Source organism: Pyrgilauda ruficollis, unplaced genomic scaffold (genome assembly GCF_017590135.1).
Source record: "Pyrgilauda ruficollis isolate IOZ18807 unplaced genomic scaffold, ASM1759013v1 scaffold25, whole genome shotgun sequence".
NCBI classification, from domain to species: Eukaryota; Metazoa; Chordata; class Aves; order Passeriformes; family Passeridae; genus Pyrgilauda; species Pyrgilauda ruficollis.
In genome coordinates this window covers 8,077,394-8,104,898 of record NW_024523822.1, presented here as the reverse complement: position 1 = coordinate 8,104,898, position 27,505 = coordinate 8,077,394, and the positions used below count along the sequence as shown (strand labels likewise).

The 27,505-nt window shown below is 40.0% G+C and overlaps 1 protein-coding gene across 1 annotated transcript in view; it reads left to right on the top strand.

Moving 5' to 3' along the window:
• Positions 1 to 3,946: 3,946 nt before the first annotated feature.
• STK3 (serine/threonine kinase 3) overlaps positions 3,947 to 27,505 on the top strand; it is a 128,907-nt gene continuing 105,348 nt past the window's right edge. The window contains exons 1-4 of the mRNA XM_041470835.1: positions 3,947 to 4,191; positions 10,996 to 11,076; positions 11,514 to 11,642; positions 13,565 to 13,679. Of these exons, the coding sequence (XP_041326769.1) occupies positions 4,169 to 4,191; positions 10,996 to 11,076; positions 11,514 to 11,642; positions 13,565 to 13,679 (348 nt within the window). The 5' untranslated portion in view covers positions 3,947 to 4,168. The remainder of the gene's footprint in view (positions 4,192 to 10,995; positions 11,077 to 11,513; positions 11,643 to 13,564; positions 13,680 to 27,505) is intronic.

Below are 27,505 nucleotides of genomic sequence, written 5' to 3'. Positions count from 1 at the left end.
GTAATTATAGTAAATTCCTATTTCTACAAAACTCGAGAGTAGAGGAGAGAATGCCCTGCTTGTGGGGCAGTCTACTCCAGGGCAAAGGAAAAGTAAGGGAAACTCTGTCCTTACCTGGGTTTGGGACCACGCTGTGGACTGGCCTGCAGCTTTCTCCTGTGAGCCAAACACCTTTTCCTGTGAGCTAATCTACAGGTGTAATGGGGACCCAGACCCCTTGGGACTCCGTGGGGTAATGCCAGAGTGGGCCAAGGCATGGTGAGACACCAGTCGTGTGGAGAGTTTTAAGGAGGATCGAGCTGCGAGCGTGCTTGGGAGACTTTATGGATTTTGTTGGTTTTGGTGTGCCAAGCAGGTGAATGGAAATACTGTGGGATGATAATTCCACATCAAGGGAGAGAGCACAGAGGACCCTGTCTGTGTGAAATAAATGGGAGCTACCATGGTGAAAGGATAGAAAGCACACGGGAAAAAGAGCTGGCTTGTGAAAAGCACCACAGACATGATGAAGGAACTAGGGGTGTTTTCTTTGGGGAGTGTTCATGGCAAGTATCTCTTGGAGAACACACACTATTTATTAATTCTGCTGTTTTACAGTAGCATCATGTATTCATTACAATGAACTTTGTTTAAATGAGCCTGATCGAATACCTTCTGAAGGAAATGCTGCTTTTATTTGCTATCAAAGGAATGAGATAAGGTCCCTGCTCTAACATAGGTAATTTATTTGCATGATGTTTATGAATGACTTTGAAGTATATTTGTAATTTAAATCCCAACATTAATAATACCTGTTAGAAATGCAGACATGAGCTTCTCAAGTAATTTTTATTCTTCTTAGTTTTATTACAAACGATATACAACTGAGACTGGACTGATATCTTAGGAGTTTTTTTGTTCATATTTTTAGGGGCTTGAGAACTTCTTTGTGTGTGTTTATAGAGCACCTAATAGTTGTCCATGCCGTCATGATTCCTGATTTCATTGCAGTATAAGTAATTATAATATATATTATTTTATCTGTTTACAAAACTGTATTATAATATAAAATAATTATAGTACTCAAAAACTAAGTATGGTCTTCATCCATTCTTTGGTCTAAGGAATTGTATTTGATGTTGATGCCAGTTCTGCAGAGAAGGGAGTCCTAATTCAGGCACATAAATTTGTAAAATGGATAAAATACTTCAGAAGAAAAAGAGTAATTCAGTTAGTTTGCTCCTACATTTTTAGGGTTGGGCTACATTAAGCCCTTTCTTACTCAGCTGCCTTCTTAGTGTTAGTCCTGCTGTTGGAAGAAATCATGGGAATACTCATGTAGAGTGTCTGCAACTTCCTCATCTCCATCTTGTCTAGACACCAGCAATCTCATAGTATATTCATGCCTCCAGAACATCTAGACTTCTCTTAACTGGGAACTCTGAATGAGGTAGGAGAACAGAGGGAATCTGTTTTCCCTTTCAAAGTTCCTTCTTTGCCAGTGGCTAGGTACAGTATTGTAATGAATACCAAATCAGTGTCATATTTCACAGCATGGTTCTCAAATTCATGTCACAGGGGAAACGTGAGAGAGTGTTATTTATTCCAATGTCATTCACTAAAAATACTACTAGAAATTATAAGAGATGAATAAACTGATCTTGAAAAATACCGTGGTATATGTGTTCTCCTACTGATGTTTTATTTTCAGTTTAAATGTACTTAGAAAGCTTTCTGGCAATTGCACAAGATACAATTTAAATTTCTGTGAGAGAGGCATGGAATTAGTCCATACTTCTTTTTTTTTTTTAGGCACTGTCTGCACCACTATGTAATAAAGCTATGTACCTAACTTCTTCTCTTTCAGACATCCTGAGTTTTTTATACCCTTTTCTTTCTTCAGTGACACAGGTGGAGGACAGTCCTGCTCCGTCTTCCTCAGTTACTACTCAGGGTAGTTTTTGAAGTGGGGATTGTGATATTAAATAGTTTCAAATGAAACGAGAAAATTTCTAAACATTATATTTTTTGCTTGGAAAAAATTTCTTTTGTTCTCGTCAACTGTTGTTTAAGGGAGAGGTACAAGTGGCAGATTAGACTGTTTACCCTAAGTTTTTCCAGAAAATGAAATATATGTGTGAAGGGGGAGAGGGAGCATTTCTTGGCTCTGTTTCTTTGTATTGCTGTTACAACCATAATATAGTACCTGTATTTTATTTCTAAGAATCCTTTTCCTTACTTCAAAGTGTCATTTGTGGCACCTTTGGCTTGAGAAGTGGGAGAAAAACCTGCCTCCTCTGAAATAACCTGGATGAAATACTTCCTTAAATATTTGTGTTAAAGGATGTGGAGACAACCTCTGCATTCCAGGAGTATTAAAGCCAAGTAGAGATGTCAGACTTCCCTTCATTAGGTGAAATTGGTGAACTGTAAATAATAATTGGTCAGTGGCTATAGCCAAATACCCTGTAGAACAAAGCTGGACACTGGCCACGTGGCATTTGCTATCTGCCTGACCTCACCTGTCCTTGAACTGGAAAATGAGACATCTTGTGGGATTCCTCCTCACCACTTTCTGAGGCACTCATACCATACTCCATCTCAGGCATCTGCTGGCTCCTTTTCCTGGGTTTTTTTTTTTTTTTTTTTTTTTTTTTTTTTTTTTTTTTTCATATCCTACAAACTGCTGTTTATGCTATGGACACATCTGGCAGTACTGCTGGTGAGCCACTGTGGCTTGTGGGACGATGCTTGGAAGAGCTCTGCATTAATCTGTTGTGCAGAGGAAGATGTTCTATTGCAGTTTTTCCATGACTCAGAAAAACAAAGAAACCAAAAAGGTCATATGGTGGTGTGTGATTTGTTTTGTGGGTTCATTCAATAATGCCATTGTGCATTTGGCCCGACTGCAGTGAGTCAACTGGGTTGGATTGACTCAGACAAAGTAGAGGACTTGCACAACAGTAGGACTTCAGTCATTCTAAATTCCCTTGCTAGTGCACATCAAAGAGATGAAATTACGTACGGAGTGCAGATTTTTCTATCAAATGGGAGTGTAATACTTGCACATCTAAATTCAGTTTGAAGTGGAACGTGGGCATCTCAGTGTTTTTATGGGACTTGCCTAGGTGTTTTACTACCTTGAACTTCCATTAGTTAGGCAAATAAACCTACTGTCAGGAAAGGATATAGAAATAGGCTTGAGCATGTAAGCTTTTCTTGTATTGACTTGGCTGGATCTACTTGGATCCATCAGATTCAAGCACATAAACAGCAGAAAGTCGAAGTTGTAAGGTGGTGAAATTGCAGCTGCCACATGGTGCTCTGGAGCCTGAAACCCGCTGCTTGAATAATTACGGGACAGCTTCCCCCGCTTTGCCGGGCAACTTGCGTGCCTTGGCACCGCAGCCCCAAGCGCCGGCACTTTTCACCTCAGCAGCTTTCCCTGTCACCCGCGGCGGCTGCGGGAGCAGCTCCGCCGTCCTGCCGTGACTGACTCCGAGCTTCCCCTCAGCGCTGCCCTGCAGCCGGCTGCCCACGAGCACCTGCACTTTCTGAGGGGGGGCTGGGCGCCGCTGCCTCGCCCCTCACAGCCGGTTGAAAGGCTCGGCAGCCCGGCAGCGCTGCCCCGAGGCCACGGGGTGGTCGCGGGGGAAAGAGCCGCCCTCAGGCGGCGGTGCTGCCCTAGGCTACCCTTGCCCGGCGGCGCAGCGCCCACAGCGGGGGGACCAGGCGCGGAGGCGGAACGGCCCGGCCCGCAGGCACGCCCCGCGGGCGGGGAGGGTTTCGGGGGCGGACTACACCTCCCGGCATCCCCCGCGGGCCGCGGCCGCGCTGGGCATGCCGGGAGCTCGGCAGAGCCGCGGCCTCCATGATCTTCCCCTCCCGCCGGCGCGGCAGCGCCTGCTTGTCTCGCGGTGGGCGGGGCTTTCTCGCAGCCCCCCCAGCTCTGAGCGACGTCCACACCACCCTATCAGCGAAGGCTGTAGAGCGGCTGTAGCCAATCAGCGGCGCGGGGGGGCGGGCCCCCGCCGCGGCCGGAGGTAGCGGTAGTGGCGGCAGCCGGAGCGCGGCCGTGCGAGAGCGTGGGCCCCGCGTTGAGGGGCAGTGAGATCGCTCGGGAGCTGTGCGGCTTCGGCGGGGCCCGGGGGCTCGGTAAGCGGCCCTGGGGGGCCGCGGCGGCGCCGGCATGGAGCAGGCAGCACCCAAGAGGTAAGGACCCTCCCCGGCGGCCCCTTCCCCGCCCAGGAGCGGTGGCACGGCCAGGGTGAGGCCTCGGTCCCGGGGTCTGTGAGGGGGCGGTGGGACAGGGACGGCGCTGAGCCTTGCTTGGCGGCCGGAGGGCTCTGTCACGGGGGGAAGGGTTTTCTGTCGGGTGGATGCCCCGAAGTACACCCTCCAGTAAATGCCCCGGCGGAGACGAGCCCTTGGGGGCTGCTGGAGTTGACAACATTTTTAACGTGAAGTGAGGGAAACTTGGTCGCCGAGCAGAGTCCTCTCTGCCCTGAGGGTCTCTCACTCGATGGTGCAGGTCTGTGGCAGGAGCACACATGAGTAGTTCTCTTTTCACGTTGGAAAGCGTCCTTGTGCTCTGCTGCTGGAGGGATGGATGCTTGTGGGGGTGGGCGTTGCATAGTTGCAATTGCAAATCAGGGAGTGGGAAGAGGCAAAACTCAGGAATATTCCCACAGTAGATGTATTTTCTCCAATATATTGGCTCTCAGGTTATATTCCTTACTGTGCACGTATTAAAAAATAATTTATCATTTGACTTAGTGCATAAAACAACTTTGCTTTGTGTTAAATTTAAGTTTAATCATGTATTTCAACTGGAACAAGATATAGTTGTACAATACACTGGCTGTAGTTGTGTGGTGTACAGAATGTAGTTACACGGTTTACATATATATTTACTGTCTTTGAGCTCTGATTTTGCTTTTGCTTCCTGATAATGAAAAATCTACACAATAGGGGGCTACGCAATAGGGGCTACACAATACAAATTTGTGATAAAGGATATTAGATAAGTTTTTACATTCATCTTTAAAACCTGTACATTTCCCATTTAGAAAAGAATCTTTAAAAGTAGCTTCCTGTAGGATTATAGGACTTGAGAAGAATGTTGTCTTAAACATCTGATGACTTCTCCAATAACGCATCAAGTGACAGTACCTACTGTGGAAAACTTCGGAAAAGAATTGGCTTATAGTTGCTATCTAGGGTGGTTTTAGCAGGCAGTGGGGTAAGAAGGGACAGGCCTACACTGTACTTTCAGGCTGACAGTGCTGCATATCTCAAATGAAGGAAGTAGGACAGGCGCCAGCAAAAATTTAGGAAGAGAAATGGAAATGTCTGTGGTGTAATCAGTGTCACCAGCAGCAGTGGAAGCCTTGGGAACTAGTGGTATCACAGGACTGAAAACCATACTGTGAAGTTAGCATAACCTGCCAGATGTTTTGGGGAAGATGTGGCGTTTGCTGTAACTTTATTGCCTAGCTGGAGGTGTGTGTCTGGCCTAACTGAAACTAAGAGATGTTTAAATCATTGGATTAGCTCAGAAAGAGCTAGATTTGGGAATGTCTAAACTCTGGCGTGTTTTTATATTCCACATGGGTTTTGAAGCTTTTTTCCTGGAAATTTGTGATGAGAACTCAGATTTGTTTCTTTAGTGGAAGGGAAAATTTGAACTAATTTTTTTGTGAGATATTAACTCAGGTTATTTCTTAAGATTTGAAGCAAATTTTTCATGTCTGTGCATAATATCGCCTTTGTTGGTAATTTTGTAGTTTCCCAGTTGTTGGTGTTCCCAGCTATTCTAGGCCACCCCCTTTTTCTGCAAGTCCAGAAGAAATGCAGATTATTTTTTGTGGGCTGAATTTTTGGTGCTGACCTTGGATGCAGCAGTGGTGTGAAATGGGCCTTGTTTACTTGGCAGAACAGATGTGAACACCAGAATTCTTTACTTTGGTCGCTGTTGTTCACAGGAGCAGTTACTGGGAGGGATCTCTTGGCATCATATCTGTGGTGCATCTGTTTACAGGTAGCAAGAATTTCATATGTACACTAAAAAGCTGCAGGGGTGTCCTAGAATCCCAGTGTTGCCTTACAGGTGTAGGGCACTTTTATCTCCACTTCCTTGTAGAGAAGCACACAATGCAATTGTCTGTTGCATAAATCTGTAATACAGCCCTTCAGAAAGCAGCAATGGTGATGCCCAAGTGACATTCTAGGCCATTGTGACTTTTTTAATGGAGGCGCTGTCAAAAGAATTCAGTTTTTCCCTTGACTAACACTGCACTGCAACAGTAACACAATACTTTTAAGGAAGAGTCCTTTTCAGAATACTTTTTTACTTTAGAAATAATTTAGAGTAGATTTTCTGATTTTATGCTGAACAATTTGTGCAGTAGTTGACACAGTGTTTTCTTGCATCTTGACTCTTTAACTGTACTTTAGATGTGCTTTATAGTTTTTTCTCTCACTAGAAAAGAGATTTGCTCTTGAAATAGTTACAAAATTTGCCTCTTAGTGTTGCAATTTTCCTTTGTTGTTACTGTTTTGTGAGCAAGCTCTCATGTGAGGATGCAGGTTGCATGCAAAGGGAAAAACAAAGTAGTTATTGACAGAATTTTCTCAAGTACATAGTTTTTAATCGTGCCCACCTCCTGCATGCTGCTGCCGAATGAAAGGCTGCTTAACAAGCATGGGAAGTGTTAATGAAGGTTTTCCAGTCTTTCATTAAACTTGAGTTTTAAATGTTCACTGAAAGCCACAACTTTTCAGGTTTTGTGAGAAGAGTTCTTAGAATACAAACTGTTTGTGAAAAAAAGTGTTTTTTAATGTTTGTGTCAGTGGACGTTGGCAATTGTCAAGTTCCTCCTGAAAATGATGGGACAGAACTGTTTGGGCAGAACGCTAAATGTACGTACACAGCACAGTGCTGTAAACTGTCTTAATCTGGCTTCTACCTGTGTGAGTGCTGTGAAGCAGAGCAAATATCTCATGGCTTCCACATGCCACCTCTACTTCAGATGACTGCAGTGATTTCTCCTACTACCTTCTCTTTTAATATGTCAGTATAATTGATCCCAGCCATTCTTTTTAAATGTTTCAATGTGCTAGTTCTTCTGCACAATAAACCACACATATTCATGTTTCTTGGAGAGGCTGTCCAGTTTTTTGTAACTCATGACAGTAATTGATGGCTTTCTATTCTTTATTCCAGCTTTATTTTTATTTTTGAACTTTCAGGGATTTTTTATCCCTACCTCTGTAGCACATCACCAATTTATTTGTGAAATCTGTATATGATGACTGTAGGGTACTAAAGTCATACTTTTTTTTTTTCCTTTCATTTTTTGGGGAGGAAATCTCTAGCTCTTTCATGTTGCAGTTTAGGATTTACTGATCTTTATGCTGCAATTGAGTGCCTCCTAGGTTTTCCTTTTCTAGAGTTTTGCTGATGTACTCAATGGCAAATAAGATTCTGGTGAGACTAGGAATTGTTTTCTTGTATGAACTGGATTTATAAAAGTACAATTATTTGCTAGGATGTATTTTCCTTGTTAAGAGACTAAGTGTTGTGTGGAAAGTCAAACCTTCTTTGAACAAGAAAACAGTTTTCACAGGTCTTTCCCAGAGGTGTAGTTTAGTTAGTCCTTCTGATTTAAGGAACAGCTTCCCTTCTGGAAGACTTCTAAAATAGCTCATAATCACTACCTGATAGTTTAGATTCTAGAGAAAAAAAGTAATCCAGAACAACTTCGTGTCCAGGTTTTTTGTTGAACTTCTCTGTATCTCCTTTGGACTTTCTCATATATATATATATATATATATATACATGCACACACATATGGCACTTGGCACTTGCATCCTTTGGCCAGAGTAAAGCAGTGCCTGGATTTACTGATTTATTTGTTCTGTTTTAAATGCTTGTGTTATGAAAGTAGAGGATCAGTGAGGGAGAGAGGAATGAGACACATTCTGTCTTTCTCTCCTATTGTTCTTGTGCTCTTTGTCTCTTCATTTTTGCCTCCTGCCCCCTCTTCACCTTGCCCCCTTCCCCCTGCCATTAAGAGCTGATGCTCAAGTCTTAGATGTGTTTCTCTGTCCCAAGATTGTTGCTTGCTTTTAACAAAGATATTATTTCTGGTCTCTTCTTGTATTCTGCTTGGTGCTTTGCAGACAGTTGCACTGGTTGCCACCGTATTCCTTGTTTCTTATAGAGTTTTCATAAATGCTGTTTACTGCTGCCCTGCAGGGTGTATCATGTGGTGTCCTGCAGTTCAAGAGCTGAATATTCTATTTAAACATCCAGAAACAGAAATCATTAGAATGTCTGAGTCATTAGGATTTTTCTGTGGTTCAGAGAACTGTGGTGTCGATGCGATCACTTGAACACCGGACCCAGCATCTGTACTGTTTCAGTGCTTGTGGAGGAGTGGGAGATGCTTTCACAGGGTATTTCGTGATGACATTCTTCAGGCCATGTACCTTTCTCACTGGAAATAGGTTTTATATTAAGCTGCTTTAGTGTTAAGTGTGATTTGGTCTCATCACATGTGTGTCAGAGTTGGATAATATGAAAATAATTTTAAAACTACAGAATGCTTATTTTTTTAAATCTTCTGATTGCTTCTCAGTGTTCCAGATAATCTGTTATTTGACAATTACGTTGGTTTTGATCAGTTTGTGGCTGTTAATGATTGTTTCACTAACTCTTCTCAAACACTTGCAATGCTTTTCCATTAATGGTGCTATTGGAACCCTTTTGGTGTGGAGTTTTTTTTTTTTTTTTTTTTTTTTTTTTTCATTTTAGCAGGTGTTACTCTTTCAATGAGCAGGTGGAATTGTTCTCTATGTGGGCATCTCCAGTCAGGGGTACTGTATGCTTTCTCTTTTCTTGCTGTTACTAAAAAGTTCAGTCCCACTGCTTTTGTGTTTAGTACATCTTTTTTTACTCAGCTCTTTGACTCAGCTAAAGGTTATGCTTTTTATTTTTCAGGGCTCTGCTTATATTATAAACATATTGTGCATGGGGTTTTTTGGTGGCAAGAAGGGGATGATGGCAGCAAGTTATTCTTGAATGCAGTCTCTAAGGCTGCATATAGTCTGTTCAGAGAGGAAAAAAAATTTGGAACAAAGAAGTAAAATGAATGATTTATTACTTTAATACCTACCAGCAAAATATTTTTTCCTCTTTGATTTGTCTCAACATATGCTTTTTCAGTAATGAAATATGTGCTTCTCTGCAAGGTATAAGTTCTGTCTTTCTGCTTTCTAGTGTCTAATCAGCAGAGAGAGTAAAAATGAAAACAGTTTTGTTCGTGTAGGGCGGTTTTGCAGACATTATTTAGCTGTTTTCATTTGAATTTTTTTGCTGTTTTTCTCCATGTTGTGCCTTTCCTTTGCTGTGAAGATTTTTATTTTCCCTAAACACACAGACTTTCCAGCTTTTTGACTGTTTGCTGTAGCAAACTGCATGGTCTTTATTGTAGTTAATGCACCTTTCCTCACTGATTGTGGTTGCTTTTTGTGTTCATGAAATTGCTACATCTGTGAAATTGTTCTTTGATGTATAAATGTGTGCACCCTTGTTTAACACCAATCCATATGTGTGCTTTTACAATTACTTTAAATTCTTTGCTTTTACTTAGATGGTTGGCAATTACAAATCTATTTTGACTCATGAGTTCCCTCATTGGTCAGTCACTTATTTTTATTGATTTTGTATATCACAGAATTGCGTCTCCTAATATGAAGGTTTGGTTTTTTTTTCAGATCACTGTTCTTCCACTATTAAGATTTGTCAGTCTTTTCTGTCCATGCCCTCCTTCCCTTATTGTGTATATGTTTCTAGAAAGTGTTGTGGGATAACTTACTTTCCATAAGTTCTGAGTGATCTGCTGTTCTTCAAAGTTTCCCTTTTTTTATTTCCCTTTTCCTCCTCCTGCATATGGAATACATTGACTGTATTTAACACTACAGCACCAGCTTTTCTTCAGCTCATCTTCTGCTTTATTAGTACTCTTGGCTGTCATGTAGAGTCAACTTTTTACTTCAGTCTTGCAGCAAAATTCCCTATAACTTTATGGTGAAGGATTTACATGCTGCAGCCACGCATCCCTGCTGCAATGTGTGTGTGGTTATATTTTCCTGTGCCATGTTCAGTGTTAGCTCTAGTGCAAGCTTGCAGCTGAGTTGTATTTTGAGATTTGCCAGGAGTCTGGGGGCCTGGATAGCTGGGAATACTAGAGACCAGGGAAAGGCTAGGACTGCTTGTAAAGGACAACAAATGTAAAAAGGAGTTCAAAGTGCTGGAAGAAATCATAGGGTGTTACTGAGTGGTTTGAGACTGTAAGAGAGAGCTAAAGGCAAATGTGGTGGTGGTATGTCATCAGAGATTTTGTTACATCCTGTCCCTATGTGCATTTACAAAGATGCAAGAGAAGCTGCCCCAACAGCTCTTATGGTACTCAGCTTTTGGAATTTCAGTCTTCTGCTGCTACCTGGGAAGTGCTACCATATGCTCCCAGAATAATCTTGACTTCAGAATTCTGCTACTAATGAGGTCATTCACTGGCTGATGGGGGTGCAATTTAGAAACTAAGTACTTCATGTGGATGAAAGATTGGTTTATAAATAGAGAACAGTGTGGCATCCCCTTAGCAGTAAGGGGCATGAGTTTGCATGCTGACAGTTTTTTGAGGGAAGGTAAACTTTCCTGCATTTTTTGTCTGTTTCAACAAAGGAAGTAGTTTGAAGAGTGAATTGGTCCCCTTGCTGCTTTGAATTGAGCAAACATTAATGGGAAAGTGATAATGACAAAAACTGTCATAACTTAATTCATCTTATATGACAGTTGATTAAAATTTGGTTGCTGTTACACATTAGGTATTCTATTTTCATTGGAATATATTTTTCTTTGTAATAATTTATTGTCTGCTTGCTTGTGTAAAAATTTGCTTGAGTTCTTTCTCCCCCCTCAAAAATAAATAACTTTTGCCTTTCTTTTAGCAAACTGAAAAAGCTAAGTGAAGATAGTTTAACTAAGCAGCCTGAAGAAGTCTTTGATGTTCTGGAGAAGCTTGGTGAAGGGTAAGTACAGCTATTTACAGGGGCATAGGATCAGAGGGAAACAATACATAAAGCATATGTTGGAATATTAAGTTACAGAGAGAGTGACTGTAAATGCCTCTATAGACAAGTTTTACTACTAAAGCAAATGCATGCTTTAGTGGATTTCTACACTTTTCCTTATATATTTATGCATTTTTTTATGTCTGTTGTTTGTTAACACAGCAAATATACTTGCACCTGTAATGGAATTAGAAATTCTTAAGTCTTGACAAAAATTTCTGCTGTCTTGACAAAGCATTCTTCTGTCTTTCCTGAGGTCCTGGTAGAACTGATCTTTTTGTTGCCTGAAAAATGCTCAAATTTCTGCATGAACATATGGCTTTTGTGACTTTTTGTGCATAATGGAAAAGAAGCAGTTTGCCTTATTTTTTAAAAAAATTGTCTCTTATTTTTAGGTCTTATGGTAGCGTGTTTAAAGCAATACACAAAGAATCTGGACAAGTTGTAGCAATTAAACAGGTCCCTGTGGAGTCAGATCTTCAAGAAATAATTAAAGAAATCTCTATAATGCAACAATGTGACAGGTAGGTATGAGATTTCTGTTCCCTTTCTAAGAGTCTATGTGGAAATGTATTTGTACTTGTGAAAATAGTTGAAATGTAAGCAGCTGCCAACCTTTTCATGGAAGGTAAATTGTCCAACATAGACTTTTTAATTAAAGGAACCATGTTGTGGACCTCCTCCTCTCCTTGCTTTGGATTGAAGGAAGTACAAATAATGTACATAACAAAAACTGTTGAAAGAATAAATTCTGGCCTCTGCTTAGAATTCTCCCTGCTTGCCTCACTTTATTTGCACTGTTAAGGCCAAAGGTTACTTTAAATATCTTTGGCTTTATGAGATTCTGAATCCACCTGTTTCAAAAGATTGATAAGGATGTTTCTAGCAGAATATGAATGGCTAGCATTTAACTTCCAGAAAAATATTTTCTTTTCTGTCTTTTTCCTGTGGGAATGTCCCTTTCAAAAAGTGAACAGTCTTGTGAAAGTGCTGGTGGATTGTTACCTTACACTTGTTCACAGGTCTTATGATTGCAGGTCTTGTAGAAGAGGAAGCCTTAATGCAAGGATGCAGAAATTGCTTTGCTGTTTCTGTTGTCTATGGAGTTTTGGGCTATAACTTCCAAATCAAATTTATTAATGTCAGTCTTCAGGCAAATATGAACAGTGTTTTGAAATTGCACAGCACTTAATGTTTTGAAAAGATAATCTTGTCCTGATTGATAATAATACCCAATTGTTACTGGAATTCCTGGCATAATATAAATCTGGTAAGAGATGGTCACAAAAATCAGTGGGTTTTCTTTAGAAGTAATACAACCTTCCTCACTTCATGAATTTATAAGGAGCAAGATCAATGTGTCATGCTTGTAAATGGTAGACATTTGGACTAGTTAGGAGGAGACTGACCCACCTTTGCTTCTGAAAAGGCAAATTCATTTAGTGCTAACAGTTGCTCTTAAATGAAGTAGTTTTTTGATAGTGTTGACCTGTCTTTTTGTAAAGATATCATGTTGAAGGAGGCAACCATAGGTCCTCTCTTCTTCTAGTACCAGTCTGTATGAAGAATGTTGCTGCCAGAAATGCTGATCCTAAAATACAGCTCCTTGCTCCAAAACAAAATGGTGTTTGGTTCTACCCCATAATGGAGGTGTTCTGATTCACTGTCTGAAATCTGAGTATCTCACTTCCTGACTTTGTGGGAGATAGATCACAATCAAACTGTAGCCTTCTTTGTTTCAGTTCCTGCCAAAAACTCTACCCCAAACCTACACCTAAATATACCATCTAATAACTTATGAAGGGTGATTTTTTATGTTTACTACATCTGTTTCTGCCTTTCTTTTGCAAGTGACTCCAAGGAAACATTATGTCAAGTGACAGACTGATGAGAGTAGCAAAGCAATACCTTCTACCACATAGTTTGTGACCCTACTATCACTTCACATGAGATGCTTCAGTAGAAAAGCATTTGCAAATCCAGCAGGCTTCAAACCAGCACTAGATTATCTTTAATAAGAAAGTCTAGTTCTGTGCTTGAAGTAAATTCATTCTTGCAAAACTGGGGAAACATGGTTGAGTTTCCATGTGATTTTGCTCTGGAGAGAAGAAAACAAGGCAGTCTTTCTAAGAAGAGAAGCATTCAAGAGAGGTCTTAGAGGAGGGATAAACAAAGCTTTTTATCAGATGACTGATGTTTGGGAAAACTATGTCTGTATTTGAAGGTTGTGGAAAACCTATATACATAGTAGTGCCTTTATAATTTTATTAAGTAATCATAATTTACTCTAAAAAGGCATTGGTTAAGCAAATTACAGATTTAAAATGTGTTTGGTTGCACTTTTTCTTTAGCTGTGTCAAACAGTTTTTAACAACAGGTGTGCTGGTGATTTATTTTTTCTTCTACTAAGAATTCATCTGTTTATCTAACTTTTTTTCCCATTTAGTCCTTATGTTGTCAAGTACTATGGCAGCTACTTTAAGAACACAGATCTATGGATTGTTATGGAATATTGTGGAGCTGGCTCTGTTTCAGACATAATTAGACTGCGTAATAAAACGGTGAGTTTTTTTTTTAAATATAAAGCAGTTCATAAAATCAACTTGTGAATTAAGATTGGAAGCCAGAAAAAAGGCTGGAGTTACAAGACACGATCTTGGCTGATGCCAAGGGGCCTATCTGTGCCTTGGTTCCCAGGAAACAAGCTCATGCAGTTACTGACTGTCATTGTGCATTCCTCTGTGGAGTGGTCACCAGCAGAAGCAAATGCATTTTGAAATACAATTCTTGGGAATTTCCTGAAGATTACTGCTTTGTAGAAGGCAAAACTGGCTTCTTTCCCCAACCTCTTCCACCTTACAGATTGTCAGCAGCCACTTAGTAGCTGCGTAGTTTGGAAACAGGTGTAAAATTGTCTTGCTCTCACTCAGTAATTAGGGAGCATGAGGAGTAACTGGCATTACTCAAGGAAGGAGAAGGGGAAGAGATGCCAACTAAGGAATGTGAGAGGGAACCAAAATGGGGGTTGTATGGAAGTGTCTTCATGGACTTAAAACAGCAATAATATAGAGGAAGCCCGTAGGAAGCAGGTGTTGTTAGTTCTAATTAAGAAACAGCTTCTCTGAAAAGTGTTTTGCTGTAGCTGTCAAGCAACTTTGAACTCCTTTGAGCCCATTGTTTTCAGTAATGGGCTGAAACTTGAGGTATTCTTTTTACCAGCAAGTACTCTGAGGTGACACTACTTGCTGGGTTTCACATTTTGTAAACACTCCCTGAAATGTTCCTTGGCCCTTAATTGGGAGCAGAGGGGGAAAGTATAGAAGAGAAAAGCAACGTTTAGAAAACAAGACATAAAAGAAAATGGAATTAAGTTTATTAGGAAGTGGAGGTGATGTTGAGACTAAAGGGAGACCCTTTGGAAAAGGTAGCTTTTATTGAGGCTGCTGGGATGTTGAAGTGACAGGGAAAAGCCAAAACCAATGTGAGATTGCTGGAGTTCTGCAGTCTTCAAGATTGGTGTTGTATATTAAAAATTCTTATATATCAAAAAATTTTTGCTGCTGTATATTATCCAAGGATCAGTAGCTCCAGTAAGAAATGGCACAAGCTAGTCCAAATTTAAAAAACAAAAACAAACCATAACCCATTTATAGAATTTAAGAAAAGAAAAAAAAAGGTGCAAACTTGTTTGTGCATTGATAGAAAATGCTTGAATTTTTATTTTAAAAAAGGTGTGTGTATGAATGTGTGTGTACTTATATGAAATTAGGCTATCTAGTTTTTCTTATATCTGTTGTAAGATATTGACATAGTAAATTAATTAAAGATTTGAGGGGAAGGGATGTTGGAGTCTGATCAGACAAACTATGTCTTCTACTGCTGTTTGTTAAGGTACATATGATTAAATAGCATGAATTCTAAGACAGACAATAATCAGTAAATGCATGGATACCAATGATAAAGCTTTTGTAAAGGCAAGTCATGGAGTGCATGGCTAGTAGAGTTCTGGGAAGCAGTTGATAAGGACACAATTAATGGTGGCTGCTGTAAATTTGGTTGGATGTGCTGAAATGTTTTTGGACAGACTTCCACACCAGAAGCTCTTCAAGCAAATAAAGCTGTAATCTGGAGTAAATGGCAAGTTCTGTCACAGCTGGGTAATTGTTTTAAATATAAGAAAGAAGGTGTTTTGGTCTACTGCATGGGTTGTTGTCTGTCCTGTTTCAGTAATAGGGTAGAAATACTGGTGAGAGGTTGTATTCCTAGTGGTGGAAACTGGCAAAGACTTGAAAGGCTTTGTACTACTGAGAAAATAAGCACAACTAAATGTGAAGAAATATAGTTGGCTTGGTGAGGAAGGCAAAGTCTTTATATTCAGGTTCATGAGTGCTTGGGCTTAACTTTTAGAAATAGTTGAATAAGTAAAGTGGTTGTCAGAGTTTACAGTGGTACCGAGGACACAGCAGAACTATGGAGATCAAATAAGGTAACAGGGCTGATCAGAAGTAAAGACTACTTCTCTAGAAGCAGATAGCCAGATGTATTTGGATATTTCTGTGATGAGAAGAAGTACCTGGAGGGAGAGACATGGTAAAAGGTTTTGAAAACCATGTGTAGCACCAAGAAAGTAAGATAAGGGTATCTCACTGTTTATTACAAAACAAGAGATCACTTGTCACAGTAGATGCAAAGCAAAAATTTTTTCTTTGCACATGATGATGAGAGTGACTTTATAGTTGCAGAAGTTCTTGTAGGTGCTCAGAGTTGATTTTCAGAAGGCAGCTAAATAAGACCAGGAAAAAATGACTGTGCACTCAAATGGGTAATGACTGGAGCAGGAAGTCCATGTGCTTCACATCTCTGGGAAGGTGAAGCAAACAGCTGTCACAGTTTACTTGGCATGTACTTACATTCAGACAGGCTACCAGGCTGGACAGAATTTTCATCCTGGTGTATATATAGAATAGGGAGTGTTCCGGTGCCTATAACAAAACAATAAGTAAAACAAACTCCTCAATTTCTCCCTTGCTATGCCTCTGTCTTGCAAGTTTTGGAAGATTTAGGCAGAGGCTTTGGATGTGTTTGAATGCTCTTGCTCTTTGTGGAACAGTGGCCTGATCACTCAGACTGTGTGTGATGGGAAACTTGTGACTATTGCTGGAATGAGGCTGCTTAAAGTAATTGAGCATTCTGCTGATGACCTTACATTTTATTTATTTATTTATTTATTCATTCATTCATTAAATGGAAATAAGAAATGTTTTTGTAATAAGAAAATAAATATATTCACTTGCAAATAAGGAGAGAGTTCTTTCTTATTTTATCAGAATATTTACTGAATACAGTCAGACACGTAGAGTTATGTATTCTGTAACTTTCCTAAATTGTCAAATGAAGACTGTGCCGGGCCATGGAAAAGTTTATTTCCTGCTTCTTCATATTTAAGGAAAAGAAAGAGAGAAAGTTGAAGTAAGAACCCTTTAGTGCAATGGCCATTAGGATTATCATTTGGACTTGATCTTAAAGGTCTCTTCCAACCTAAATGATTCTAGGATCATTGTTAAGTCAAGTCATAGGAGAAGGTGGATTTCTCCTGCTGTTTGGGGAGGAAATGTTAATATGTATTTGCCTTTGTTGCTTGTCTCTATTTATTGATCATCCTCTGTTTTTGTGGTTTCTGATTTTCAAAAATTGTGTTTGTCTAGAAAGTGAACAACACTGGGCTTTTTTTCACTGTTCTAGCGGATGAAAACCAAGGGAAACAGAATCCAAATTTGGGGTAATTTTTAGTGACTGTTTGGAGTCTATTCATATGGAGAAGTTTTCAGCTTAGCAAGAGCAGGTTCTTGTCCAAGAGGCCTGAGCCATTAATTTGAAGTTAAATGGATCCCCGCAATTCTGCCTGGAGTCTTCTAGTGTGCCAGGCAGATCAGCAGCACTTCAGCAAATCCATGGTGCTTGTTAGCTCATCCGGGGTGTGGTGTTCATCAGTCCTGGGCAGCAAAGCTTAGATCTAGTTTTGTCTGCTTTTCTCAGAGACTGGTTTGGGAGGTACATGTATCTTATGCATTCAGACTGTGGGTTGCTGCCAGGAAGGGCAGTTCTGCTGCTGTCCTCCAACCTGACTGATGTGTTCCTCCTGCCTTTTCCATGCCTCAGATGCAGTGATTGTCTGTGGCTGCAGGGTGATCTTCGATAAGCTTGATGATAGGATGGGGGAACTTCCTCTCTGTTCTGTTCTCCCCACCCCCTCATGAGCTAGCTCTGGACTTCTCTGGCAGCACAGTGGCTTGATCTGATGCAAGGAAAAGGAAGGAAGAACATGTATGAGACTGACTTCCAGTGTCAATAGATAATTACAGTGTGAAGCAACACTCACTGGCTGCCCTTAACATAGGGGAGAATATTTACACACAACCAACCTTGTCTCTCTAATGATTATTGAGGATGCATTTGCTCATCCACTGATCATGATTAACTAAGTAATTCTAATCCTGACTCTTTGGGAACCAAATTCAACTGACTGAAACATACCAGGTGTTAGCTGTGTTGTAGGTTTATCAGACAAACCTGTCTTATTTGGGTCAATATTGTAAGTAATAAGTGTAGGAATGGATAGCTGTGCTGTGTGCTGTGTAGATGGGCCCAGAGATTGTGTGTTTTGTATCTAAAATTATTTCCTTTACGTGCCATATATAGTGCCTCATGTACTTTTGATGGTTAGCTTCTGTCATGTTTTCTTAGCTAATTACTTTTTGCCATGTGTTTAAGCTCCGCTAATTCAAGTGAATAGTGTTTTCAAATCTCTGGATGCTGTATTTCAATGTCCTGCTGGATTTGCTTTCTCTCTATGTTACCATGGGGATCCAGGGTAAATCTTTTGTTGTCTGGGCTCAAGGATTTTGCTTGTAAGGATGTTGTTTTGCAGTTTTAAACAGTCATATTTCTCAGTAATTTCACAGTTAAAATATTTCCGATTTGTAGGCCTTCGCTTCACTAAAGTTCATGTGATCATTAGCTGTAAAGCAGCTATCTAGGGCTTAGTACCTCTTGTATTTTTTAAGTAGTGTCTGTTGCAGTGTAACTTCCTCAGTTGAGCACACATGGATTAATTAATACCCAGACAGTCCATACACCAAGACTGAAATTCCTTCTGCACTGGCTCACTTGCTTATCTCATTTTGGTGTCCATGGACAAGTCCATCCTGGCTGTGCTGCTGACATGTTCTGTCAGTGGGCCTTCCAGGGGATGAATTGATTCAATGGGCTAATCAGCTGTGTTACTATTCAGACACTGATCTTTAGGCCAACATTCTTAAATTACTTTTCTCTGCAGCCAGGTTGAGGAAAAGGAGGAAAGAACTTGATCACAATTGTCCTGGTTGCCTTATTCTGTGTTTAGCCTTACAAAGCAGTGTAGCTTATACTAGCTTCTGCAAAATGCAAAGCTGAGATTATTCGGTGCTTGTCTAATAAAATCCTTAGTATGGCTCTGAATGATTGTTACATAAATGCTGGGCATTATTTTTCCTTAGTTCTGTAGATCAGCATTGTAAGTTCCTTAAAAAATTGATTGTACTGTCTGACTCTCAGAATGATGGACCTTTCTTTCAACCTTGTGTTAAACTGTGTTTATCTGCTTGGAAATTTGCTCATGAAAATTACTCTTTTTCCCCCCAAATACAAAACTTGCATCTTTTTTCTGGCATACAAAGATATGTGTTGGCTAATTTTTATGAAAGAAAAGGAAGCTTGATCTACACTGGTATTCATCCATTTCCAAAATAACTTTGTATATATTACATGCAGCCACATTTGACCAAAAGCATTCAGAATTGCGTAAGTTTCAAAACAAAGATTGGCCATGCAGCATCCTCTGGTAAATGTGCTTTGGGATACACTAACTGTCCTCTCTTCCCCCTTTTTCTACAGTGTTAGCGGATCATGCTCACTCAGTGAGGACTAATATGCTATTAAATAATACATCCTCTGAACTCCTGTGTTTATTTGTAAATTACTATAACAATTGCTCTGAAGACAGAATTATCCACAAACTTTATCTGACCTTCCTCTTTCCATTAAAAGAAATGCTGTTGCCAGCTTGTGCCGTGAGCACATCTACAAGTCAGTTCTATGAAGACTGTGATTTCTGGATGATTTCTCTAGTTTTGTACAGGTGCATAAAATGTTTGAATTCATTTTGTGGGCTGTCTTAAAACTACCCATGTAATACTAAAATGCTCAGCATCATATAATTCACTATCTGTTTAAAAAGTGTACTTCTTGGAAGAAAGCTTACAAACTACTGCTTCAGTTCCAATAGCTGTATTTCACAGTAAAATGCTCAGCATCATATAATTCACTATCTGTTTAAAAAGTGTACTTCTTGGAAGAAAGCTTTCAGTTCCAATAGCTGTATTTCACAATGTTTATATTTCCTACTGATTTCTTTGCAGTCAGGTCACTGCTAAAAGATGAGAGAGATTATGGTATGTTGAGGAGGAGATAGGATTTTCACATTTTTTTCTGATCTGAACATACTAGTTAGTTGCACAGTCGACAGATCTCCTTTGCCTCCTCACCCATGTTTTACAAAACAAATCTGTATAACTTCTGGGAGAATAGCAGAAGTTGCATCTGTGGTTTGAAGTCAGTTACTCATTTTTCAAATTGAGTTGCTAATGATTTTTCAAATAAAAAGTTGTTAGAATTGCTCAATGCAAGCAGCAGCTTTTTTTTCCCCCTCTTGTAAATAATTTTCAGTTAGTGCCAGTTGTAAGTTGCTCAAGCAATGAAATGACCGTGTAAATGTAGAATATGAAGAAATTTATAATAAAATCTTGCAATAAAAGGTAGCTGTTTGAATGAATGTTTAATCAGTCATCTACTGGTACCCTGTATATAGCTTGCATTGCAAAACACGCAAAATCTTATTCCTGTTGTAATAAGGGATGGAAGTTTAACCTTAATACCTCCCCACACTACTCTTTCCTTTGAAAAGAACCCCATCATTGTTTGCCTTGGAGAGACAGAAATATCACCTGAATTTTTAATGTATTTCCAGTTTGAGTCAACCTCTCTGCATATAAAGTTATAATCTGGGCAATAAAATTTGTCTCCATAGGAGTTGAGCCAAGTTTCATTGCAGTCTTCCACATATATTTTATTTTACAATAAAAGAGTCTTTAGAGTTTAGATGGGTTTATTACTATATATTATTGTGGTGAGGAAACAGATGAAATGTAGAAGAACTGCAGGTAAAAGAAAGGCTACTGTTTTGAATTTGGATGGTTATTTTAGAGGTGGTAAGGAAGGAGGTGAGCAGTGTGCCACTGATTTGGAATAAGTGATAATTTTAATTTGAAATAGACCTCTGGAAGTCAGCTAGGTGAATTTACTTTTCCAAGGAAGGAAGTCCATTAAGTGTTTAGGACCTTGTTCAGATCAGTTTTAACAATCTGAAAAATGGGAGACTCAACAGTTTCTTCAGCCCTGTGAACTTTTATTTCTTCTTGTATGCTCAGTGGGGTTTGTTTTGGTTTGTTCTAGCCCCTCTAGTCCAGTTCTAGTTGGACTCTCCAATTTGTCAGCCTTTCTTTTATGTAGCCTGGACACAGGGCACTGTGTTGCAGATCTGTGTTCTCAAATGCTAAATAGAGGGGGATATTTACTTGACCTGACTCTGCTTTCCCAATGAAGGCCAGTCTATGGTGAGGGCATATTGCTGATGTTGCTGGCTGATGTTCAGCTTGTCTTCTGGAGCCACCCAGAACCTTTCCTGGAGGAATGTTCCCTGCCACATGGATTCTGAGTTCATACTGGTCATAGCATGGAAGTGGTTCTTCGTGGTGTGGGACTCTGCTGTTGTTGAGCTACTGTATTTGTTGTCAAGCTAATTCTTCCAGCTTGTTGAGATCCCTCTACATGGTAGCCCTGCCTGTCTGTTAGTGTATTGACTGTTTCCATCCTGTTTCATGTCATTTACGAACCACGATGGGGGTATGTTCTTGCTCATTGTTCAGGTTGTTGATCAAGATGTTGGGAGTATTCACCCTATGATCAGTCTCTGAGAACATTGCTTATAGCTGGCTCTTGGTTACATGTTGAACCACTGCTGAGCCTGGCAGTCCAGCCAGCTGTTCCTCTACATCTTCTCCATGATTCCCCAGATTTAGTTAAAAACTTATGTTGGAGACTGCCAACAGCCTTGGTTAAGTTAGACAAAATGACATCCTCAGCTTTGTCTTCATCCTCACAGGAAAATTACCAGGTTAATTTAGCATAATTTCCTTCTGGTCGACTTATGTTGGCTGTTTCCAGTAACCTTTTTATCGTTTGTGTGTCTTTAGATTAGCTTCTATGTGGATTCACCCCAGAATATCCTGGGGTCTGAGAATGAGCTGATCAGCCTGTAGTTCCTCAGGTCCTTCTTCTTACCCATTTTGAAGATGATGGTATTGTAAGGGACACCCTGATTGCTGTAACCTTTTAAAGCTGATAAAAGAGAGCCTTGAGTTGACATGAGCCAGCTCCTTAGTACCTTTGGATGTATCTTATCTGTTCTCATAGACTTTTATTTGTCCAATTTACTAGAGTAATTCCCAACTTTATCCATTTTGCTACTAGGCAGAGACAACCGAGAGTCAGAGAAACCCTATTAAAGACTAATGCAAGGAACATATTTGGGAGATTTCTGCATAGCTTGTCAACAGATTGACCACTCAACACTTTTTCTTTTTTTTCCTCCTTCCTCCTGCCTCCTTCCTCGTTCCTCCTTCCTTCTGCATATAGACCAATACAATCTTCTTGCTGTCCTCTGTTTTGTTGTCCAGATTCAAGTCCACCCTATTCTTGGCCTTTGTAATTCAGCTTTTTACTATCCAGGCAGTGCTTCTTTATTATCTTTAGTAATCTGTTTCTGCCCTTTGCATGCCTTATTTTCTGCACTTCAGTTATGAGTTCTTAGTTTGTTCAAGATGGCCTCCTGCTGTGTTTACTTACTTTGCCTGCCAGGAAAGACTGTTTCCATACTTGCAGGAGGTTTCCCTTTATGCCAGCTCTTTGTTGGCCTGTAAGATTGTGCAAGGTGTCTCTTGGTGATGCTGTCAGACCCAGTGGGGATGGTATGAGCAAGCGTGGAGCTTGTGAGCCAAGTGATCTGTTAGCAAATGTGTTCCCTACAATGGTAAAGTTGGGTTAGAACAGTGACAGCTCAAATAGGTGCTTCCTGTTAGAAAGGCATACAGTTGTGTTGTTTTAGCAGACCTGTGTTAAGGGCTTCCAGTGCAGTTCTTGACCTTATTCTTGTCAGAAGAGGACTTTGCACAACCAAACTAACTACATTGGTGCTGATCACAGCTGTGTGTAGACATGCCAAAGCATGTGCTACTGAATCATAGTTAAAATCTGCACTTAGTGCAGTGCTGAAGAGGTTCTGTACTTTTCTGCTTTACTTCTAAGGTTGTGCTCAAGTCTGGTTCAGTACTTTATAGATATCTTATAGGAAGCTGGGACTTGGTAATGAAGGGCTAAAGAGTCTGACTTCCATATTCTGATCAGTTCTTGATCTGCCTGTGTCTATGTGTTAATGTTAGCTAATGTTAAGCATAAGATTTCCTGAAATAGTTTTTCCTATGAGCCGCTAGGTATGTTTTAGACAATTTTATGCTGCTGCTAGGCTGTAGTAATTTTCAAACTACACATAGTGTTAGCACTGTCTTTAATAATCCACTACAAAAATGCTAATTTAAAGGAAAGAGAAGATGAGGTCTCTTGCATATTATATTCAAGAAATATTATGAAAGTTATGTTACTGGGATTATGTAGTGAAAAACAAATCTTAAAAAATACTAACACTGGTCATCACCTGTACAGTGAATATTTGTTGTTATATTTATTGCAGCATATTTTCTGTATGAGTTTGTGCAGCTTGGGTCTTATGATAGTGAGTTCTTACTCTGTCCATTACTGTAATATTGAGGCGTCTCCTTAGATAATATAGGATTAAGTGAAGATTATCTGGCAGATGTAGACCAAACCTTGTTGTCCTAAGTAATGCCATTATTTGGTACTTTACTTCAAGACAGAGGCTGTGATTTTGTTTGAAGAGCACTATCTTTACTCATAGCATATAGATTGGCTCAAAAGAGTCTAGTTGCCCTGAAAGGGAGGCTCAAGGAAAGCAATTTCAGGACCCTGTAGTTTGTAACAGGTAGTGGGAACTAAAATCTAAGATTGGCTTCAGGCTAAACTGTAACAACTCTTTTTCTCTCTGAAGATTTCTGCCTACTTCCTAAGTTAGATGTCAAATACTACAAATGGGAAGGGTATTGTGGGAACTGTCATCTCTTCTTCCCTGCTTATTTGCCCATCTCTCCTGCATCTCAGGTTTTTTCTTAGTCCAGCCTTGTCTTCATGTAAATGAAGAATAGGAGAGGTGTGTGATGATGATAGGATGTGAAATGTTTGAGCTTCCTAGCTTGTGGTGGAAGAATGGCTCCTTTATTTGCCATGAGAGTGGACCTACCCTGTGTGTTCAACCTAATCAGAGTGTTTAGATGCAGTAATCTGATACTTCCTGGAAGCATCAGATTTAATGTGCATGTACTAGTGTAAAAAGAGCAGCTGGGAATGGACTTAGTTAAACAATTCAGCTTACCCAGACCCCTTTAGAGGGCCTCAGGAAGGAGAATGTGTGCAAGAGAACCTGTGGATGAGTTGTCCCAACAGCTGCATGGATTAGGTGGTGTGTGATGGACTGGATAAATGCACCCCTCAGTCTCCCTTGTGTGTGGCATCCATAGCCAGTTAGATATAAATATGTGAATTAGATGTCTGTTATAGTATCCTAATAGATGTGGAACACTAGAATTTGCTGCTTTGCTCCAGATTTTGATTTTAAAGATTGGCTTAATGTATAATGTATTTTATGTAGGCTGTAGAGTTGTTCACCTTTATCATTCATATTCTTTTTAATATACAATCTGTATGTGGTTTTGATGGTGAAGGGTTAGAAGCTGCTCCATGAATGAATCTTACTTAGAAGGTAGCACCAGCCCATCAAAGGGACAGCATACAGGGTTAGAACTAGCCTAAGATACCAAACAGATAAATGTTCCACAAGGTTTTAAGTGAGGGTCTTGACAGGAACAGAAATCAGAAACAAAGCAGAAAGACTGTGACTGTGAGATTATACTAAGGTGCAATGTATAGAGCTGTGCTGATGGAAGACTGATGCTGTGCATGGAAAATCTCAGAATAAAATAGACCAACTTGTTTACAGGAAAAATACTGCCCATATAGATTGATCAGGAATAGAATAGTGTAAGAACCATACATCTAGATCAGGATAGCAACATTGACTAGAACATAATTTTATATTAATATGAAATAGTTTTGTTTCTTTTAATTGTTCTGTGTGGTGATGATCAATGGCATTGCGTGTATGTCAATGTCAAACTACTTCTAGAACTAGGGAGTATTGGGTATTGGGTAGATGGCAAGTTGTGTGTTGTGACAAAGCATGTAATGTTCTGGTTATGTGCTTTGCTATTTGTATGTTCAAAGTTGCTTGTAGGAGCACAGACACTACACTACCTATATAATGACTTTTAACCATGCTTATGAGGACAGATTCTAATTTAGAGTAAAGAAGGGAGGAGACATAATTAGGAAGCATTTTGATGTGAATTTTAAGAGTTTATTTGTGGTTTTGTGAATAAATGAGTACTCATAGGAGCTTTGGATCTGTTTTTATGTATATTGGTCCCTTGTTACTTCCAACAATTGGTAGGCTATAAAAGTGTCCTCCATTTATTTCCCCAAATTCCATCAGGTTTGCATTAGTTTGTGTGTCACATAGTCTCTATGCTGTAAAGAAGAACTGTATGTTATTGTCACATTGAAGAAAAAAAAAAAATCATTATTTCCCCTCCTCTGGACACATTCTCATCCTTTACCCACATTCTTCAGCTGTGGGGCCCAGAGCAGCACACAGCTCAAGGCCAGGCTGCACAAGGCTGTACAGCAGGACAGTCACCTCTGTGACCGGCTGGGGAGGCTGAGTTTGATGCACCCCAGGAAGGGGTTTGTCCTCTGGGCTGCCAGGGTGCATTGCTGACTCCTGCTGAGCCTGCTGCTGACCAGCACACACAAATCCCTTCCTGCAGGGCTGTTCTTAAGCCATTACTCTTCCAATTTATGCTTGTCCCTGTGTTACCCATCCCAGATGTAGAATCTGTTATTCAGGCTTGTTCAGTTTCACCCTGTTCATCATTGCCCAGTGCTCCATTCTGTCCAAATCCCTTTGCAAGGCTTTTTGTTCAAACAGCATCTCCCACTTTGGTATCCTCAACGAACTTTACTAATGGTGCATTCAATTCCTGCATATCAATAATCCAGATTATTGATAAAAGTAGTGAACAAAACTAGCCCTAGAATTGAGGGTATGTCACTGATGACAAGTCACCTGCCAGATGTAGCCCCTTCAGCCTCCAGCTCACTATGTATCTGCTCATCTTGCAGAAGGATGCCATGAGGAACAGTATCATAAGCCTTACTTAACTAAAAATCAGTATCCACCACTTACTTTTCATTCACTGTGGGTGGGTGACCATATCACAGAAAGGTATAAAATTAAACAGGACTTTCTCTTTGTGAACCCATGTTGACAGTGCTTGATGATCTCGTTGTTGTTTCAAAGCCTTTCAGTAGTACCTAGTATGATGCTCTCCATCAGTTTTGTAGAAACTGAGATTAAACTAACAGATACATAGATTCCTGGGTCTTCCCTCATGCCCTTTATGTAAACTGGAATAACACTGCCTAGCTTTCTGTCATCAGGGACCTCAACCACTAGTTTTTCAAGAACTAAAGCTAGTGATTTTACCTTCTTAGCAACACATACTTGCCTTTTGTTCAGACAGTTAACTAACTTACTTATTCCTTAGTAGTGATATATTTTGGAGTTTGCTTATTTTGGGATGATACTCAAACTTTAAATATAGACAAGTCAGCTGAAACAAACCACCCATGTTTTATTCAAATTGATGTAAAATGCACCTAATTTTGTTGTATGGAGTTGTAAATTATATGAATACAGAATCATTGAATGGTCGATGTTGGAATGGACCTCTGGAGATCATCTGGCCCAACCAGCCTGCTAAAGAAAGGTCACCTAGAGTTGGCTGCCCAGGGCCATTTCTGCATGATTTCTGAGGAGGGAGACTTCACAACTTCCCTGGGTAACCTGTTCCAGTGCTTAGTCACACTCACAGTTTAAATGAACCTCGAAGTGCTGTTTAGAGGGAACCTCCTGTGTTTCAGAGTGTGTCCATTGCCTCTGTTCCTGTCACTGGGCACCACTGAAAAGAGCCTGACTTCATCCTCTTTGCACCTTCCCTTCAGTTATTTGCATGTTTGCATTAAAAAAATTCCCCATGAGCTTTATTTTCTCTAGGCTGAACAGTCCCAGCTCTCTGTCTCTCCTCCTGGGAGAGATGTTCCAGTCCCGTGATCGTCTTTGTGGCCCTTTGTTAACTCTCTGGTGTGTCTGTGTCTCTTGTACTGAGAAGTCCAGAAGTGGACCCAGCACTCCAGGTGTGGCATTAGCTGTGTGTCGAAGAAGGGAAGGATCACTCACCTTCCTGCACCTCCTGGCAACATTATCTCATGCAGCCCAGGATACCATTTGCTTTTTGGCAGGCAGTGCACAAAATACTTAAATACCATTAATGTGTGCAAAAACATCTGCACAAGATGGTTCTGGTCTACAGGAACAACATAAGTGAAACTTTTAAAATAATGCTTAGTGCATCCAGTAAGGGAAGAAATGGTGTACTGCGTTTAACTATGCAGTACAGCTCAGCTGCAATACTGCATAGTTGAATAGTGTTTCTGGATTTAGAGGTATGTATACATGTGGAGAACTTTGTAATTTATGTGCTTTCACTGTTATGCATAAGTGGTATGTGTTCTGAAGAAAGTTTAAATGGCACAAAAAATAATAAAATTAATGATTTTGAAATCTTTTTTTTTAATACTTTTTTTGTGCTGATTGCATGGCAGTGTTCAATATGGCAGTGCATTATTTTCTGAAAAGGCAGTTTTGTCTAGGGACCTCTAGGGACGGTGAGTGTACTTCCTTTGCTTCTTGTGTTAGGCTGGCAATACATTGCATCCTTCTAAATAATATTAGGTATTAAAGCCAAACATTTTTTCTGAGTGTTACTGTGCACATACTTGGCCATGTTCAGCAGCAGTATAAGTAGGAGTGATTTTAGTGACTGCATCATGTTATATAGGTGATGATTATGTGAAGCACAAGTGGATAAATCTAGGATGTCTGGAGCTGTGTGGGATTGATGTGTCTTGGAACTGTAAATCTGTT